Source organism: Apodemus sylvaticus, chromosome 2, assembly GCF_947179515.1.
Source record: "Apodemus sylvaticus chromosome 2, mApoSyl1.1, whole genome shotgun sequence".
NCBI lineage: Eukaryota > Metazoa > Chordata > Mammalia > Rodentia > Muridae > Apodemus > Apodemus sylvaticus.
In genome coordinates this window covers 61,127,045-61,146,710 of record NC_067473.1, presented here as the reverse complement: position 1 = coordinate 61,146,710, position 19,666 = coordinate 61,127,045, and the positions used below count along the sequence as shown (strand labels likewise).

Genomic DNA, 19,666 nt, shown 5'->3' with positions numbered 1-19,666 from the left:
AGAACTTTCTACCCTTCCTGCATCCCTGTCTCTCTTTTTCAGCTTTCATTTTCAGTCCCTAATTCCCATCAGCCCTTTGACCTCTTGAACAATCTTTAACCCTAGGAAGGGAATGCACATTTATCAGACAGTTAGTTATCTGTCATCAGTGGAGTACCCGCCCACAGCGAACACAGAGCACTCATGTTTGAAAAGTTAGGAGATGCTTTTTAAAGCAAATTTAAGTTCATACAAAATGTAAGGGGAAAGCAGAGAGGATTTTTTTTATACCCACTCCTCCCCAAGTCTCTACCCCACCCTCATTATGAACCTTGACCTGTGTGGTGCCCCAGGAACCACTCTTGTGGACCACGTGTTTCTGTGAATGCATCTTGGTATGAGTTCACTTCCATACTGCTACACACAGGAGTTTGGTACCCTAAAAGGAAAACACAACATAAAAAGTACCATGTTTGTTACCTTTCTTCTCCTAAACATATGCCTACTGCTACCCCCAAGCTTCTGTAGACTTTGCTGTAATTTTTGTTAATTTACTCTTGGATTATCTTATACCTATATTTTGGTCACAATCATCTCCCCCCTTGCCTTAATCTCTATCCATTCATCGAGTCCCCTTTCTCTATCCAAGACCCCCCTCCATGCTCATGTATTTTGTCTATTATCTTTACATTGTGGCCTAAAGGACTTAACTGGGCCAGTAACTTAACCGTGGCTACATCACTCGTTTTCTCTTCCCAGCATCCCCTGACACCACTAGCTCTTCTGGGCAGGGTTAGGCTGGGACCCATCAGCCCTTTCCACCTCTATGATAGAATATTTAGGGGTCCAGTTTTGACTTTATAAAACAATCATAAATACTGGGAGTTCATGGGTGCCATTGGCAGATTGTGCCTACAATACTATTTTTCACAGCTCTCATCCTCATTATCATCTATCTCTTTGTCTCCATAATCTTACTGGTTATAAAACATTATATAGTTGGAACCAGATAGTAGACAGTCTTTCAAATTTCATGTCTGTCACTTAGTGGCATGTACTTAAAATTCTAATAGGACTTTCATGTCTTGATAGCTCATTTCTTTTTATGGCCTGGTATTCTATTGAATAGACATATCACTATTGGTTTAACTATTCGCCTACTGAAGGATACCATGGTCTCATCCACAGTTTGGAAAATATTTTGTAAAGAATGCTATAAACATTCATATGTAGATTTTCGTGTGTACAGGATTTTCAGCTCTGTTCATTACAAAGGACCAATGTTTGATTGCATGTTGAGACAGTTTTAATACCATATGATAAATGTGGTAAAACTCCTCAGGGAGGGGAGGGTTCTCATGATCCTCACCCCCCACTCATGGAGTGTTGGAGAGAGCAGGCTTGTGTAGGCCTTCACTGCTGCTGTGTGCTCAGGATTGCAAGGGCAGGCAGTGTCTAACAGGCGGCATTTTCGCAGCACTCCCTGCATCCTCAGGCTCTCGCCATCTTTCCATTTCCTCTTTCTTGATGTTGCCATGGTCCTTTGGAGGAATGATTTAGATGCTGCACTCAGTGCTGAGCACTCGGTGGCCACTTAGTCTCAGCACTTGGAGCAGTTATGAGCTCCTGCCTCAGCCGTTGTCCAGCCCATCAGGTGGAGGGTGAATGGATAATGACACCATGTTCATATATGCTGTGACATTCTATTTCAGCACTAGAGAAAAAAAAATTATGAAATCTTCAAAAAAACTGGATAGAACTGGAAAATACCCTACAGATAAGCTAACCCAGGATAAGAAATACAAACACTGTATATTCTCTTTCCTTTGCAGATCCTAGCTTCAAATTTATAGGTTTACCATGTCTAAGTTGGAGTATATGTCTGTAGACAGATGAACGCAATAAAAGAACCATTTTAAACATTGTCCTTATTGTTGAATTTTAACGATCTATGCATTGAGGGTGCTATTGCTTTTCAGATAAGTGCTTTGCAAAGACTCTTTCCCAGTCTGTGCCTGGTCTTCATATTCTCCTAACAGTGTCTACACAGAGTTGTTTTCATATTCATGGAGTCATATTTCCTTTCACATACCATGATTTTGGTATTCTGTCTAGAGTATCATTGCTAGTTCAAGCTCGTCTTGCTTTTCTTCTGTGTTAATTTCTAAGGGATAGCTTTTTCATTGTTGCTATGTATTAGTTGTAAAAAAAAGACAGAAAACACTTGACATAAGCCCTGTTGCTTGGCAAGAAGTCCAAAATTGATCCTTAATGAAATGTCGAATTTTACAAAATGTCCACCTGTGCTCACAGGAAGCATCTTGATTCTGTGTTTAATGTCTGTAGTTTGATAGCTTACTGTGTTGTTCAAACATTTCCTAGTTTGTAACCTTTAATCTCTGTGATTATATTCATTGATCTCTTCAGAAACCAATACCTTAGTCCTTGTTGCCTTCATAAAATAATCCCCGACAAAAACCACGTAGGAGAGAAAAGGTTTTATTTTAATTGTTTTATTTTAGTTTACAATCGCATGTTAGTCACTCCCTCTGGAAAAGTCGCAGTAACAGGGACGTTAGGCAGCCAGGCCCATTCCTCCCCAGTCAAGGGCAGGGATAATGAGTGAATGCCTTCACTGGCGTATGTCTCCTCTCTCACAGCTCAGGACCCAGCGAATGAGCTTTAGGCTGGGTCTTCTCACCTCAAGTAGCATTCTCAGGACTGTTCCCCACATACACACCCCCACAGGCCAACCTAATCTAGACAGTGTGTCGTAGCCACTCTCTTCTCAAACAGTTCTAGATCACGTAAGGTTCACAGTTGAAATCACCAGTCTCAGCGACAGCAATTAAGATGCCCTAGTGAGGCCTCTGCAGTCTGCATCTGTGTACTTAGAAGAGAGCTGAAGCCCTCGCGGTTTCTGAGAAGCTTCTCCCCAAGGAGTCTCATGTTCTTTCCAGGATCCCTCTGAAGAAAGTTGTTAGTGCTTTGAATAAATAAATTGTCCCATTTAGCTGCAAGTTTGCCTTAACAGGTGGAATACCATAACAGCAGAAGTGTCAGATAATTAAATGCTGTGTTCCCCCCCTCTGAAGCATGCTAGTACCTTTATTTCCACACTGATACCTTGCTGAATATATCACACGCAGTTCCTTGCAGGGAACGAATTAACAGCTGTGAGTTTCTTCCAGTTTATTAATCCCAATCTCAGTTTCATGTAGACTGGCTGTCAGAGACAGCTCTTCTTGGCTTTGCTCCCTAGGGCCGTTGCTTAGATCAAAGGGCTACCAGTTGCTGGTCCCTCTGTCTTTGTAGATTTGGTGATTTCTCTTGTTCATTTTGGTGTAGCCCTTTATCTGTTATCAAAGTCTCATATGTGGTCCGCTGAGATTTGCTGAGCATTTATCAGTGACCAGTACATGTTGATAACAGAATTACGAGAAGGCATGATGACTCTAATAAGTCTGAGAGGAGACTGTCGGATGGATTTGCTATCTATAAGTGCTTCACAGGGAATACTTAATCTTCCCAGTAATGTGGAGGTGGGAATCATAATCTCATCCATTATATTGAGCTGTCAGGCTGCACAGAAGAGTGAAGAGAAAGCTAAGCTCACGGGCTCTATAATTATTACATTTTCTTAATGTATTATTTGCCAGTGATATTTCAGCATTAAAATGACATGTGAAATAGCTATTAAATGGATAATGATTATCAACAAATGTTTCATAAACATTTCATTCAAAACAGTCTCTGAAAACACTTTGAATATCTTTCTTTTATACTTTTTATATCTCAAGGGAGAGTGATATTTGTTTCCTCTTTAGAAGGAATTATGTTCAGAGTATGTTAACAGTCAGTCAGCTTTTCAATTCCATGTTAAAAGTTAAAATATAAGCATTTTAATAGCAAACCAACTCTTGTGATTGTTCATCACAAATTTGATTGAAGTCCTCGGTACTCAATACTATATGTGTGGCTTTCAAAGCTGTTAGCCAACTGCTTGAAATATATAGTTTTGTTCCTATATAAAGTCAACCACATTCATTTAAGTTCCACTAACACTGAATTCCAGTGAGGGTTATCTAGTTATAGCAAGCTTCATTCATGGTCTGTGTAAATCACTTAGAGCTGGCCTGTTGAAAATCCAGCAGCTTTGAAAGGAACTCTGCATGTGCCAAGTGTGTTCATGCAGACTTACTCGTAGCTTCTGCATCCCCTAGTCCTGATCTTCTGCCCAGCCTTAGACTTCTGCCCACCCTTAGACTTATTGCTCTGGGCCCCCCATAGTCACAGTCCCCCCCTCCCAACCCCCGTAAAGCTTGATGGATGACAGATCCAGCTTGGTCACTTTGTCCCCCATTTCTGCCTTCATTCTCCTGAGCTCAGTATTGAAGGTAAATGACATCCTGTGTCTTTCAAAGCACTCTCAGCTCTTTACCCCACAGTGCTACTTCTGTTTCTGTACATGCCTTGATGAACATTTAGGTTCAACAAGTGGGTGGCCACTAGGGATAAAAGACATATGGCACTAGCACTGCCTTGCTGTTTGGTAGTTGTGACATTTAGAGAGTGTCACCTAGTCCTTCCGAGAATGGCACTATCCTCTTCTGAGCACTGTAGCAATGATTAAATAACTAAATATAGAGGTTTGTTTTTTTGTTTTTGTTTTTTTTTACATTTGTTGAAAGTTATTTATCCCTCTGCCTCTTTTTTTTTTTTTTTTTTTTTTGGTTTTTTGGATTTGGTTTTTTCAAGACAGGGTTTCTCTGTGTAGCCCTGGCTGTCCTGGAACTCACTCTGTAGACCAGGCTGGCCTCAAACTCAGAGATCCTCCTGCCTCTGCCTCCCAGAGTGCTGGAATTACAGGCGTGCGCCACCACCACCTGGCCCCTCTGCCTCTTCTTTGCCATCTTTTCCTTTCCTTTGCTCTTCCTCCTCAGGCCTCTGTGTTTACCTTCACCTCTAGCATATGACTACTTCTTTTCATTTCTTTTCCCCTTCCTTCCTTCCTTCCTTCCTTCCTTCCTTCCTTCCTTCCTTCCTTCCTTCCTTCCTTTTTCTTTCTCTCCTTCATTCTCTCCTTCATTCTCTTTTTCTCCTCTCTCTCTCTCTCTCTCTCTCTCTCTCTCTCTCTCTCTCTCTCAATGTATGTGAGTACACTGTTGCTCTCTTCAGATACACCAGAAAAGGGCATTGGGTCACATTAAAGATGGTTGTAAGCCATGTTGTTGCTGGGAATTGAACTCAGGACCTCTGGAAGAGCAGTCAGTGCTCTTAACCACCGTGCCATCTCTCCAGCCCCTGCATATGATTGTTTCTATCAACAGATGTTGATAATTCCATTTTGTTCCATCCACCCTAAGATTTATGTAAAGTGTATAGTGTCACAGCTGTATAAACTGTATAATGATCAAAGCCCTTAGGACATGACTCTAGAGGATGTCTTTAACACCACATACGTTAGGTCATGTTCCCATAATGCATGTTTAGAGAAAGTCAGTTCAGGCCTGGTTGGCCCTGCTGAAGGTGAAGAGTGATTTCCTCATTTAGGACAATGAATGACCCTGGCTTTGCTTCCCATCAGGTTTTTAATCTGAATATATAGGCACTGCCTGGATGTACCTAGCTTAGCCTGTATCCAGGGACTCAAAAACCTTCCATAAGCAATGAGCTTTTGCTCCCAACCATCGTGTGCTCTCATGGGCTTTCTCAGGCTTCAGGGTACCCCTAAGTTACACGAGAATAAAAGATGGATCCAGAGATCCTGGGAGAGGACAACATTCTGGCAAAGGTCTTTTATCTCTCTTCAATCAAACAATTGATTACCTTGACTAATTTATCTTGCTGTGGTTTTTTGTTTATTTGTCTGTATTTTGTTTTTTACATCATATCTCTTTATCTTTGGAAAATAGTTCTCAAGTTTTCTTAAACTCTCAGCACCTTCTATTATAACCTCTACCAACTTTGGTCTTCACTGGTTGAGCAATTCAACCCCATGGGCAGATGTCAAGGCTATTTCCATTCCTGGGACCTGTTTGGCATTTGTGGTGAGATGTATATTTTAGAAATCGTACCTGACAAGTCTGATCTTAGTGCCTGGAGACTTTATAAGTTTCTTGTTGATAAAAGAGTATTCTTGTAGATTGTTTGCTGCAAGATTTGAATTTACTGAAGATGATGAGTGCTAATATATGCACAATTTGGCATAAATTTGAATAATGAGCTCAAGTAGGCCTAAACATCAAGTGTAGAAGAAAAAAATTAATTAGTATGGCCCATTGGCATTTTATTTCAAACATAAAATCCAAAGTGAAATGGGTGAGGCATTTCTAAGCTCAGCTAGTTTAATCACTTTCCAGATTAGGAGAGATTTAAACAATGGCAACATGGAAAGGGGTTAATAGAGTGGGGGTGAAACCCAAGAGCAGGGAGCAGGGCAGGACATTTTGGCTGGGAGATAGTGATTGGTGGTATAGTTTCCTCAGAACTGAGGATCACCGGTTAACTGCACAATTTCTCCCTAGTTTCTGTATCTGAATTTGTCACAGTGTCATCATTGCCTTGAGGGCTTTTTTGATGTTTTGTTGATTTCTAAGTCCTCACATATATGGATATTAATGAGGATTCATGGGAGACACAGAATTAATGAGGATTCATGGGAGACACAGAATCATCAGGGCACAATGACATATGAGGGACTTATTATGAAATGGGACTAGCTTATGCAGTTACAGGGGCAAGTCCGACATATGTTAGTGGTGAGCCAGAGACAGGAAAGCCTGTGGTATAGTCAGCCCCTTTCTGAAGACTTGAGATGCACAGGAACCAGTGATAGACATCACAGTGTGAAGCTGAGGGCTCAAGAGCTGGTCTGAGGGTAGAGCTGCTGCTGCTGCTGCTGCTGCTGCTTGGCTATGAGGCAACTGAATCCTTCCCTGGGAGCTGGAAATGCTGAGGCCTGCTCCATGCTTCTACGCGGCGGAATTTAATAAGAAGAGACAGTTCATAGTTCCTATGCTTTATTATTAGAAGTGTAGAAAGAAAAAAGACAGAGAAATAAAGAGAAAAGAGAAGATAGATTGATGAGAGATGGCCACAACCACGTAGAAAGGGGAAAAAGAATTGAGAGAGAGGGGAAACAGAGAGAGAGATGAGAGAACTAGAGAGGGGCAAGAGAGAGCGAGGAGGGGCTAGAAGCCTCTTTTAATAGTGGGCTGGGTTACCTGGCAACCAAGGGGCGGGGAAAGCCTGTCTGTAGCCAGGTGACTATAGGGGTGGAGTCTAGCCAGACCGCTAGGGGCCTGGGGCCTGGCCATACATGACTGATATGACTGATGGCCACAGGATTATGGAGTTGAGGAGTCAGCAGTCTGGGAGCATAGCTCACGGGTTCCGTCCCTTGTAGAATGTTCTGTTGGGTCTCCAGAGTGGCCTTGCTTCAACCAGGCTACAGACTGCCTCACACCACGGTCCCATACTGTTTCATAATGTTTTTTGTTTTGTTATGTTTTATTGTTTATTTTTTAAAGCAGAGCATGTACCCCCTCCTGCCTTTTCAATCAGGATAACAATTATGCTAGGTTTTGTAATGTTATTTTCTTAAATCAGATAACGGCTGAGTCAGCAAACTTAATCCTCTGCATAGAGAAACAAGCAAACAAGCAACACAAGAAATTTTATAAGATGTCTTCCAGAATTGCTGCCAAGATTTCTGGTCATTATCTGGCTTCAGCCTCCCAAAGAGTGTGCAATGTCCATTCTGAGAGGATTTGTGAGGCAGCACGGTAAATAAGTTCTGGAAACATTTGTCAGGTGCTAGGATGGCTTCAGGATGGTTTCTACTGTTAAATGGATATGCCTCTCCAAGGAGTAAGACTGCAGTTTTCCTCATTTATTGTGGTCTAACTCTACCTATAAGGAGTGGATTAAGGTAAAGCACATGTAGTAAATAGTGTTGTTATATGTGTTTATTTGCACACACATACACATGTGCACATGTAGCTGGTTTAAGCTTTCCCACATTCTGTGTTTGGCTTGAAAACTAACTCTGAAAGGGACATGGCAGTCTTAGTGGTGACTCTTTTGTGTACCTGGACTCGCATTCTCCAATCGTTTTAAAAGCCAATGCATCTCTTGTCCTAAGATCTTGTAGCTGACACTGGGAGCCTTGGATTGTCCATTTCTACTATAGCATGCATTTTTTATCCTATTACAAAACTTAACTTTTCCAATACTTAAATATTCTAATAGCTTCTCACTACAGGGCATTTGTTCTTTAATCAAGTCTTGGGCTTGTTTAATAGTTTAGACTATGAATGAAAGTCATATAGGTTTGTCTAACTTGTGACCTGCTCATGGAAAGACAACCATAAACACAGCCCAGTACCAAACCACATGTTACTTTAAAATTATGAGGTCTTTTTTGTTATTTTGTAACTGGATTGGTTTCACTCTTCTTGAGCATGAACTCTGCAGATGGCTGAGTCCTGTGGCAATGCTGTCATTTAGACAAGAATTTTCCAGCTGCTGCTTTAAAGCCTCCCTTACTACCTTGGAGAAGCTAAAAAACATTCTAATTACTGATCTTTCCTATCCCCTCTCTTGAAGTACAATCTTTGTCCTTAGTGGTCTCTCTTTAAAATGATATTATTTGATTTTATTTTGTTTTCGACTTGTCAACAGGACAAAAGTTATAGTTATTTGAGAACAACCTCAGTTGAGAAAAATGCCTGTGTCAGATTGTTTGTAGGAAAGTTTATCAGGCATTTCTTGATTAATGATCGATGGGTGATTGGGTAGAGCCATCCCTGGGCAGGCAGTTCTGGGTTGCATAACAAAACCTGCTAAATAAGCCATGGTGAACATGCCAGGATGAAACAGTTCTCTGTGGGCTCCACTGTAGTTCTTGTCTCCAGGTTCCTGCCTTGAGTTCCTGCTCAGACTCTTCTTGATGATGAGCTATAATCTAGGTAAAATAAACCCTTTTCCAAACTTGATTTCAGTCTTGGTGTTTATCACGGCAGTGGAAATAAAAAATAATAAGATAGTTACTTTCCAAGTGCTGTGACCAAAGAAACCTAAGGAAGTGAGTTTAGTTTGACTTACTGTTTCAGGGAGTAAGGGTCATAGTGCAGGTGTCAGGTAGGCAGGTGTGGGGAGCTCACACCTTTAATCACAGCGCAAACAGAGATTAAACTGGAAGTAGATCAAGGCTTTAATCTCAAAGCCCACCTCTAGTGGGTATAGAACTCTATATCAGATCCTGCTGGGCTCTCCAGTGGGAAAGAACTGATAATGTCTGCCCCTCCTCCAGAATCCATAAGTAGCCAATAATCCATCAGGGAAGGGTGGGGACACATGAGTCCCCACTCAGCCCATGACTGCTGTTGATGAGCTCAGTTTAGGAAGTTCCAGTAGAACTTCAGTGTTTGCAAGATTATTATAAGATTACAATCTCTGTGTTGGGCCCCGAAGACCACATTTGATTGTCTCTTTCTGCTTGTGTATCCCTTCTGTTCCCTCTTGGTAGTGTTCTCTGAGCCATAGAGGGTGTATTATACATGCCCTGATTTCTGCATCTGGCTAGCCAGGAGTATCTGCATCCCCTACTGTTTACAGCCAAGAGGAGCTTCTTATCTCATGACTGAGAGTAGCATTTGTCTGATAGGTGTAAAACATGAGTTCTCAGTGCTCTCAAAATTCAACATGGTGTGCATTCATCTTATTACTGTATTAGATGCTTGTTGGATCTTTTCAGTTTGGAAATAAATGTTTTATTTTCTGGTAATTCCCTTGTTTTCTTGTGTACTTGAGATGATGCTGGACTTCCTGGTCTTTTTCTTTCTGTCCTCCTCCCCACTCCCCTGTTTAAAAAAAATTTTTTTTGCCTCATTTTTACCTCAACTTTGTCTTCTGACCTTTTGACTAAGCTCTGTATTTATTCCATCAAACTTTATTTTTCAAAGTACTTTGTATGTCTGGTTGTTTTCTCTGTGAGGCCCTGTCCCTCCAAACTCTTCCTCTTCTAACATGATCAGCATATTTTGATTTCAGATATAACCATTTTCTCAAAACTTTGAAATTGTAATAAAGATAATATTTTAAAACCCCTTTCTTTCTTACATTTTTTATTTGATTGTATTTTTTATTTCACTCCCTACCCTCTGTGGTAGATGGATGTCCCAGTTTTCTGATTGTTTTCTACATTTCTGTTCATTGTTAAACATGAGAGCCAAGGCTGACGAGATGGCCCAGTAGCTGAGACCACTGCTCTTAAAAGGACCTAGATTTGATTCCCAGGACATACTTTAGGCAGGCTGCAGCTTCGGCTCCAGCACCTCCAATGTCCTCTGCAAGCACTCACATTCATGTATACCTACCCACCATGCACAGACACACAGCTTTCTTCACACATTGAGAAAGGTTTGTCTTGGAAAATGTTTTGTACTTCAAACTCTTTATGTGAACTAGGCAAACTGATTCTTGACAATTCCAAGTCAGTGTTCCCCCTAGGTTTATATGAGAAGACCCCAGCTTTGGGCCCTGCTGAGGTCTTTTCTAGCTAAGCTCTATTTCCTGGGATTATGTTAGTTTTCTAAATTAAAATTATTAAATTAAAAATGATTTTGATCAGAAAAACTTCCAATAATTAAATCACAGTGAGTTATTGACATTTTTGTTTAGAATCTAGAAATCGTGATTGGCTGGATTAGCGTTTGACCATTTATGAGAGAGCTTTCCTTGCTTTTCTTGACTCTGCTCTAGGTTCTCACAATGCTTAGCCCCACAGCTCTAAGTCTGTTCTTTGGATGTCTATGGGTCTCTTTGTCTGATCCAGTCTCTACGTGACAGTACATAGTGTGGATGCCCTGGTATGGGGGAATTTGTGTGAGCTTTGGAGAATGCTGAGGTGTGTTCTGGACTACCCACATGTGTAGGGCCTCCTTCTTCTGCATGGAGCCTGGGACGGAAAGAGAAGGGGTGTGGCTATGAGTCAAAATCATGGTGCTTTGTCCTAGCACTCTGTGATTATATGAATTCTCATTCTGATACCTCCTTCAGGTATCAGCAAAGGTCTGCTTGCAAAGTAGGAAAGTATAGTCTGTTCTCACAGTTCTCGAACTTTATGTTAAAACTGTGCCTATGGAGGTATATGAAATTCAAGTCTAACATTATTGCCTTGGACCTTAAGAATGTTGGGCTGTGCTTGCAAACATGCTAACACATTGCCCCACAGGTTTGTCCAATTTCCAGAGTCATCCTCCTGCCAAAATGATACATTACCTGATAACAGATTTTGGCAAGCCCTATGAGGGAATGGAATTCTGGGTCACCGTACTCTGCTAATTGCAACTATACCCCATTTCTTAGATAGCAACTGTGCCTAACATAAGGAAGCAATAGATCTAGTTATCTGGTACACAGTGCTCCAATTTCAGCTGCCCCTCCCCCTCAGTTCCCGATGGTGCTCATAGCAAGGCCATGAAGGATTCTATAAGCTGAGTTGTGTAAGTTTTCCCCCTCTCTTTCCTTCTCATCCTTTTCATGTCCTCCTTTTACATCCCCTCCCTTCCCATGTCCTCTCCTTTTCCCCTTTTTGGGAAAGACTTATAAATTTTTGGAGTTAGAGTTTTATATTTATTCGTGTTCACACTGTGATTTCACTATGATGCAACCCTTTAGGGTCTCCTGATATACAAAGAACAATCTTTTATAATATGCTGATATTTGGAGGCCCAAAGCATTCATATGAATTTCTGTAATTTCAAATAGCTTCTGATAAAGCCAAAGCTAAGTATGAAAAATTTGAAATGCCCAGGAGTAAGTGGAAGTTTTGTTAATCGCATACACTGTTTCCCTCTCTGATTCAGGCTTCTATCAGTCCTTTGTTTTCTACTGTGATTTTAGCTCTCTTTGATTTTTTTTCAAAGTTTGTTAGGAAATTTAATTTATATAATAAAAACTAATGGTAGGGCTGGAGAGTTGGCTCAGCGGTTAAGAGCACTGACTGCTTTTCTGAAGGTCCTGAGTTCAAATCCCAGCAACCACATGATGGCTCACAACCATCCGTAATGTAATGAGATCTGACACCCTCTTCTGGTGTGTCTAAAGACAGCTACAGTGTACTTACATATAATAATAAATAAATCTTTAAAAAAAAACTAATGGTAAATGAAAGACAACAAGATCAAAATAATAATTAAACTCACAGATACAGTTAAATGTATGGAAATGTGCAAAAAGTTAAAATTTTTATCAGAAACTTTTCAATAATTAAGTAGCAGTAACTTATTAATGTTTTATTTAGAATTTTCAAATCATGTTAGCATCTGGCCATTTATGAGAAAACATCAATTCTTGATTGTGTTTACCTAGAATTCCTGTTTAAATTTACTTCCAAGTTCATTCTGTCTTTCTCTGCATGATGTTGCAGGATATGCTATGGATTTCCAGCCTTGAATGTTTCTGCATATTTTCAATATTTGTATCTATCTTGCACTTTGTATAGGGATGGACTCTGATGGACCCTCACTCAGTCACTAATGTTTGGTCCACTTCTTGTTTCTATTTTCTCCTTGATATCACTATATCTTTTTTTTTATTACTATAGTTGAGAAGTGTTTTTGATGAGAAAGAAGTAATTGTGCTAAATCTATTATTGTATTCCAGAGGGCAACTTAGGAGCCCCTAAGGCTTTCTTTTTTCTTCTTCTTATGCTTAAGTTAGAAATTGCAAGTTCCAATGAATATACATCCTATCATGTAGAATCAGTATCGGTTGGTACATTTTGAAGTCCAAGTCTACAAGATGATCAGAAGATGAGTCCTCAAGACAATTGCAAGGGCACTAAAGCTCAGGCCATAAATGTACTTTCTTCTATTCTTACTTAGGTGTGAAGTTGGGCAGGTGATTATCACTAATGTAAAATGATAGTATGAATTTCCTACAAGTCTCTGCTTTATCCTCATCATGTAAGCCCCAAATCCGGGTGTCTGGAACAGTTTTGCAGAGCAGTTATTTGCTACCATTTGCAGAAAGAGTGGAACTGACTTTTAACTGAGCAAGAATATAATCATGGAACTTCTAGCACTAGCTGACCCTTCATAATGATACCATGTTCTAATGGAAGATGACTAAATGGGAGTGAAGGAGAACCAACAAAATAAGTTCTGGTTTCCATTAAAATAATAATAATACTTAGTCTAATAATGGTCAAATACGTTTATTTTTATTCACCTATTTCAGGAGTAGGCAAAAACTGTCAATTATACCAGTAGTAGAAATCTGCTACACATCTTTGAAAAAAACAGCTTTTTTAGATGTTTCTGGTGGATTCCCAACAATAAACATTTATTATCTATTTATAGTTTAAAATGCCTGCATTGAGCAATTTATATTCAGACAAGAGTAACTCCAGTTACTAATAATTGAAGGATATCAGAGATATTGGAAAGATTATTCTTAATTTTTATGATCTTTACCCCCAAATTTAAAAAATAGATAAATACTGATTAAATGTTATTTCTCCACATTTGCCTATTTGAAATTAAGGGAAACTATTTTGCATATTGGCAAGATTTCCATGTGATGGCCTGAACTGTAGCTATATTCAGTGTCTCCAACTTATTCCTCTAACTAGGCCAAAAATTTTAGCTTCCCCATCACCTTTGACTGTTAAACTATTTCTCAGTTGTTATCTTGGCAGGTCACCATGGTTGGAGCTATCTGATAGCATAGCTGAAGGCAATCTCTTTAGTTTTTGTTGTTTGCTTGCTTGGCTCCTCTAAGGTTATAGCTTACACTGCCCTGGAACTCACTGGTAGCCCAGCTGGGCTTAACGTGTGATTATTTTGCCTCTGCCTGTGTTGTACCCACAGCACAGCACGCGTGGCCAGGCTCCTTAACAAGTACTTCAAAGGGTACTTAGGTCCCTCTTATTCCGCTTATTTCCCGTTCCCTTCTACAATGCCTGGATGCCCCTCGAAAACCTCGTAATGAACTTTGTTCATTTTATTGTCAAAAAGGAGGCCCTAGCCACCTGAGGTTATTCTCCCAAACATGTCGCTTGGAGTCTACTTCACCTTCTGCTTCCTGGCTTGCTCACTCAGCTTCTTGAAGAATAATTGAAAGTGAGTTAGGGCCTCAGACACGTTCTCTACTTCTCTGCTTCTCAATGTGTGTCTTAAAGGCACACTTTTCTTTTTGTGTTTGAGTGAGCGCTAATTCCTCTTCTTTCATTTATACACACTTTTGAGTTCTTACCGGTTCTCTACCACGCGTTGGAGAAGAGACAATAGAAAGCCTTATCCTTGGTGTGAGAGGATTTATCCTCCTGGGCTTCCATCAGCAGGGTGATGGATGTTCCAACGGTTGATGTAGGTGGGACTTGAGGGGCCTGCAGGCAAGAAGTGATTCAGGTCTGTTCTGCCCAGAGGGAAGCAGTCCAGGGAACAGTCTTGGGGAAGGAGCTGCTTCTTTTACTTGGAACCACCCCTGTTTTCCAGATAAAAGATGGGAGGGGCTCCACGTGCTTCAGGCTTACTATTTGTTTATTAAGAGTTCCTCAAGATATTTTTATACGTTTTAAATGTATTATCCTATGTTTTAAAATTTTTCATGGCACTCAGCTTTGTAATTTCATTGTTGATAGTGAAGTTTTAACGCTAAATTTAATCCATGAAAGACTTAAAAGTTGTGAGCACTGCAGTCATACAGTCCTTGCTGTTTTCTTCCTGATGGATTCCATATTTTGACACTTTGTGTTAAATCATGGATTTAATATTGAAACTACTTATTTTTTGTTTTGAGAAATAGAAATTTTTAGCATTTCAGAAGTGTTAATTTATATTTGAAATAAAAAAGGTCTGCTCAGTAAAGTCAGCGTGACATCTTCTATTCCCTAAATAGATGAATAACTTGGCTTCTCCTTAAAGTTACTCAAGGCCTTGATGTTACCACACATAATGCTGAACCTCTTTAAAATCGCTTGAGTTTATACCTGGTACCCCTCAGGAATCCTTTCTTCCCATGTCCTCAGGCTTACTCCCTCCATTCCCCCTTCAACTCTACATATTTAATTTTGCTGTGATCAATCAGGAAGCAACACCTTTTGAATAGCTTCAGTATTAGAAATAGCAAGCGGTTGTAAATGTGCCAAAAGATGGGGCTCGTGTATTCAAGAGGGAAAGGGTGGGTGTCCCGAGTCCTGAATGATTAATGACTTCCTCAGACTCAGCTTTCAAGCTGTCCCCCGCAGATGCAGACATCTATTATCAGCTGGCCTTGAGCAGCTGTCCAATTCTGCAGGCCTGTTGTTATTAGACAGTATATTTCATATCAGGGCCACTGAGGTGAAAGCCATGTGGCAAGGACAATGTGAATCAAACAAGGTAAATATATGACACCTTTTGGGAAGAAGAAGCTGAGGCCACCAGGGAGGTTTGTAGAGTACACTTACTTCCTTTCATGGTTGTATCCAGAGGCACAGAATACCTGTAAGGTTATTTTACCCATGAGAAACACATTTATGCCAATCTAAAGACCATATATGTCATTTTGGATTTCTCTTCTTTCCTCCATCCTCAGCCATCCCTCTGGGTATTCTAGTTGTTCGTGGAGACTGTGATTTGGAGACTTGCCGTATGTACATTGACCGCCTACAGGAGGTGAGTTGATTTGTCTTAATATTCATTCTTTACAGATTCCCCTTAAATAATTACCAGCTATATACATATATTCATATATACACATATATACATATTTATATGTACATGTATACATATACACATACATATATACACACTTATACATATGTGTGCATGTTTCTAAAATGATACATGAGATGAAATGGCAACATGGTCTTGTCCTTTAAGCATCCACCCTCCCGATTCTACTGTTCCTTCCCTCTGCGGGTTGCTATAGTTAACCTGCAGGGTTAACCATAGGTGCTGATGTCTTGGTATGTTCCACGGCTATACTGTAGCCTGGACATTCTGTCTTCTCAGCAGACCCCATAGCTCTGTATTTTTAGCTATTCAGATTTTCAAAAGAACTAATAAATAATGAAAGAACTTAGAGCTTTGAGGCTACTTGATGTTTTGGGTCTAGCAGAGACTTCTGTCAGAGAAGTTTAGATTTTTTTTTAAATGAAACTTTTTCCACAGGAAAGAGAAGCTACTTATTATTGGAAATAAATCAGAACCAAATGGATACTTTGTTGACCTGTATACATTTTCCCTTCATCTACTCTTGCCACTGAGAAACAGGAAGGAAGCGATCTCACCTTCTTGTATGTTTGTCCTGTACCAGCAAATCACGGGACCCCAGAAACTCATTACAATCACTGTTGGTTGTTTTGACAAAATGATGTGTATGTAGATATGGCAGGTTGGGGCAGGCAGCTGTCTCCATCCCAGGAGTGGTGGAGGCATAAGCAACTCTCTCCATCATTGCTTCCACATGGAAGACAACCGTTCCCATTCGAGTCTCTTTCCTCAAATGGTGCTGACTCTCCTGGAGGAACAACACTCTTCCATTCGACACATAATGCACAAATAAGCACAAATAAATTATAAATGAGCTGATTATAGTTTTTAAGTCCTGATAACCTGTGGCCACTTGCCCTTGAACATTATATCTCATGTCACTAGAAATTAATGTAGGTAGGAAACACATACTGATAGTTCTGAAAGTCAATTTTTTCCTTATATTTCTTAGGGGTAGAGGTGTAATTATAACTGAAAATGTATTTAGAGATACATGCTAAAATTTGAACACCAATATGAATGAAAGTCAGTAAAATTTATAATTATGACTTTTTAAGCTATTTTTAATGTGGCTTTGTGTAACTATTTTTACTTAAAGAGTAAAGTAACTGAATATTTTAGCATGCAGTTTGGGTCCTAATCTAAGTTTAAAGAACCCATAGTGTCTCATTTTTCATAACATTACTTCATTTTCTGTGGAATGTTATACATTAAATGTGTATTTTTTTAAAAAGTAATTTATGGAGTGGGGAGATGACTCGTTATTTAAGAACCTTTGTTGATCTTCCAGAGGACTGATGTTCAGTTCCCAGCATCCACGGTATATGGCTCACAGCCACCTATAACTCCAGCTCTAAGAGATCTGGCATCCTTTCTAGTCTCCATGTCTAGTCATACACACACACACACACACACACACACACACACCCACGCACGTGCGCGCACACACACACACACACACATGCAAGTACACCCACAGATACATAGACATAAATACAACAAAATCTTTTGAAAAAGTGACATAGCTGATACCACATGTCTTTATTATATACATAAAAAAATTAATACTCAAGTGACTAGACAGTACTCCACAGTGGCAAAATACATGGCTAATTAGTTGACTTTATTGAAGATCAACTTAACTACCTATCACACTAATATTCACCTAAATGTAGATTTAGAAAGAAAAGAGAAAACAGGTATCAATTAGTGCAGAGGAGTTTTAAAAGTAACTTGGTCACAGAGCTGGGTGACAAGGCCCCGGGGGAGAGGGGGACAGGTGAAAGGACAGAGGGTCCCAGTCTGCTGACACTGCACAGAAGAGCAGCTTGCTCGTTAGCAAGGAAGCCCGAGGCTTGTGACAGTGGCGATAACTTAGTCATCAAACTGTATTAAGGCATCTGGCTTCAGCGTCTGCTGGGGGAGGCCCGTCTCCCTTCGTCAGCCTCTTCATGAAGACACAGACATGGTCTGTGATTAGTTTTTCCTGATTGAGGTTTATGAAAACTCCTGCCGCCGCACATCTTGTAAGTGTATTAGCACAATCTTAGTATAAGACATATTCTAAGCACTTAAGGTTGCCCAAGAGGATTTCTCTATAAACCAGAGAGTTTAGATACAAATGAAATAGAATTTCCACTTAATATGACAAAATCACCGGTTCAACATTAGTAACTTAGGTTGTAAAACACAAACAACCCATCTTCTCTGTCTCAGTGTGCTTTTATTGTTTCTGGCATGAACTTTATTGGACAGCCTTGAAGAACTAAGACACCTTCAGATGAGTGTGATGATAAATTGGGAATTCGTTGTATCTGTGTGGGATATGGGATGGCTGTTCAAGCTAACTTCAAGGTATATATTTTTTCCCCTATTTTTTTCATTAGGACTTGCAGTCAGTTTCTTCTGGGTCACAGAGAGTTCATTACCAGGTAACTCAGAATTGTTTCTCCCTCAGTTTGCCCGTCTCTCCCTCCCTTTCTTCCTTCCTATAATCTTTCCCTCTGTCCCTCCTTCGCTCCCTCCCTCCCTCTCCCCTTCCTTTCTTCCTTTTAGCTTTCCCTCCTTCCCTTTCTCTCTCCCTACCTTTTCCCATCTTTCTTCTTTCCTGCCCAGACAGCTGAATCCCCTCTTTCAGTATGTGCACAATTGGAAGTTCACATATTTTCCTGGGGTTGGCTTAATCTACAAAGAACCCAGTGAAGTATTACTCTGATTATTTTGCATTTTCCTGACTTAGTAATATTCTAGTCTAGTATAAATCCATATTGTAGATATTCTCTCAGATAATTTGGAAGAAAAATGACCAAAATGGAGTGCTATTAGTTACATATACCAGAGTTCTCAACTCAGGTGACCTTAGCAGGGAAAGTGCATATTGGCTCACGTGAGCAAAACGCTGGACCAAGATGGGGCTCTACATATCGGTTAGCTATGGTTCGTTCTCCATTTCCCTGCTGATCTTTCTGATTTGGTCTTTTTCTAACAATTTTATCTCTGGGCTTGAGACTGTTGTTCCAAGTGGGTTCCTTCACACCTAGAGGAGAGATGCCCTGCTTCCTATAGCATTGACCCTAAGTTTTATAATAAAATGGTCTTCTGCCATGCCTGTCTTCTGGATGGCATCTGATAGGACCCCTCGTCAGGGGAACCAATCAATGGTTGTTCTTGGCTGCTTCGCTTTGGAAGTGCAGTCTCTTCCCTGCTCTCTGACCTTGTGCTACCCACATCTTCTCCATCATTTTATCCACTCAGTTTCTCCAATGTGATATAGTCTTAGTCCACAGTTGTCTCCCAGATTGCAAAGAACCCTTACAATTCTCTCTGGCTGACCCTTTCTCTTAGAAACCATTGTTCCTTTTATGCCAAGAGGGCTGTATAGAGGTCATAACTTTCACCAATTTCTCCAAATAAAAGATCTCTAGATCATTTTATGTGACAGTGAACTTAAATGCTGACTTGGTTGCATAATGAGGGCCCACAATGAGAAATGCATCTAATTGTGAGGTTAGAAGTTAGACTGAAGAGAGTCTATTGTTCTAACAATGGTTTCTAATTTTTCCTCTTTGAAATTTTGAACTTTTCTAATTTTGCAAAAATATTTTTTTATTCGATATAATTTATTTACATTTCAAATGATTTCCCCTTTTCTAGCCCCCCCCCCACTCCCCGAAAGTCCCGTAAGCCCCCTTCTCTTCCCCTGTCCTCCCTCCCACCCCTTCCCAGTTCCCCGTTCTGGTTTTGCCAAATACTGTTTCACTGAGACTTTCCAGAACCAGGGACCACTCCTGCTTTCTTCTTGTATCTCATTTGATGTGTGGATTATGTTTTGGGTATTCCAGTTTTCTAGGTTAATAACCACTTATTAGTGAGTGCATACCATGATTGATCTTTTGAGACTGGGTTACCTCACTTAGTAT

At 40.2% G+C, this 19,666-nt stretch overlaps 1 protein-coding gene across 3 annotated transcripts in view; it reads left to right on the top strand.

Moving 5' to 3' along the window:
* Positions 1–19,666, top strand: part of Dgki (diacylglycerol kinase iota) — a 453,557-nt gene that overhangs the window by 337,445 nt on the left and 96,446 nt on the right. For all 3 annotated transcript variants that reach the window (XM_052173449.1, XM_052173448.1, XM_052173450.1), the window contains exons 22-23: positions 15,568–15,647; positions 18,134–18,178. In XM_052173449.1, the coding sequence (XP_052029409.1) occupies positions 15,568–15,647; positions 18,134–18,178 (125 nt within the window). The remainder of the gene's footprint in view (positions 1–15,567; positions 15,648–18,133; positions 18,179–19,666) is intronic.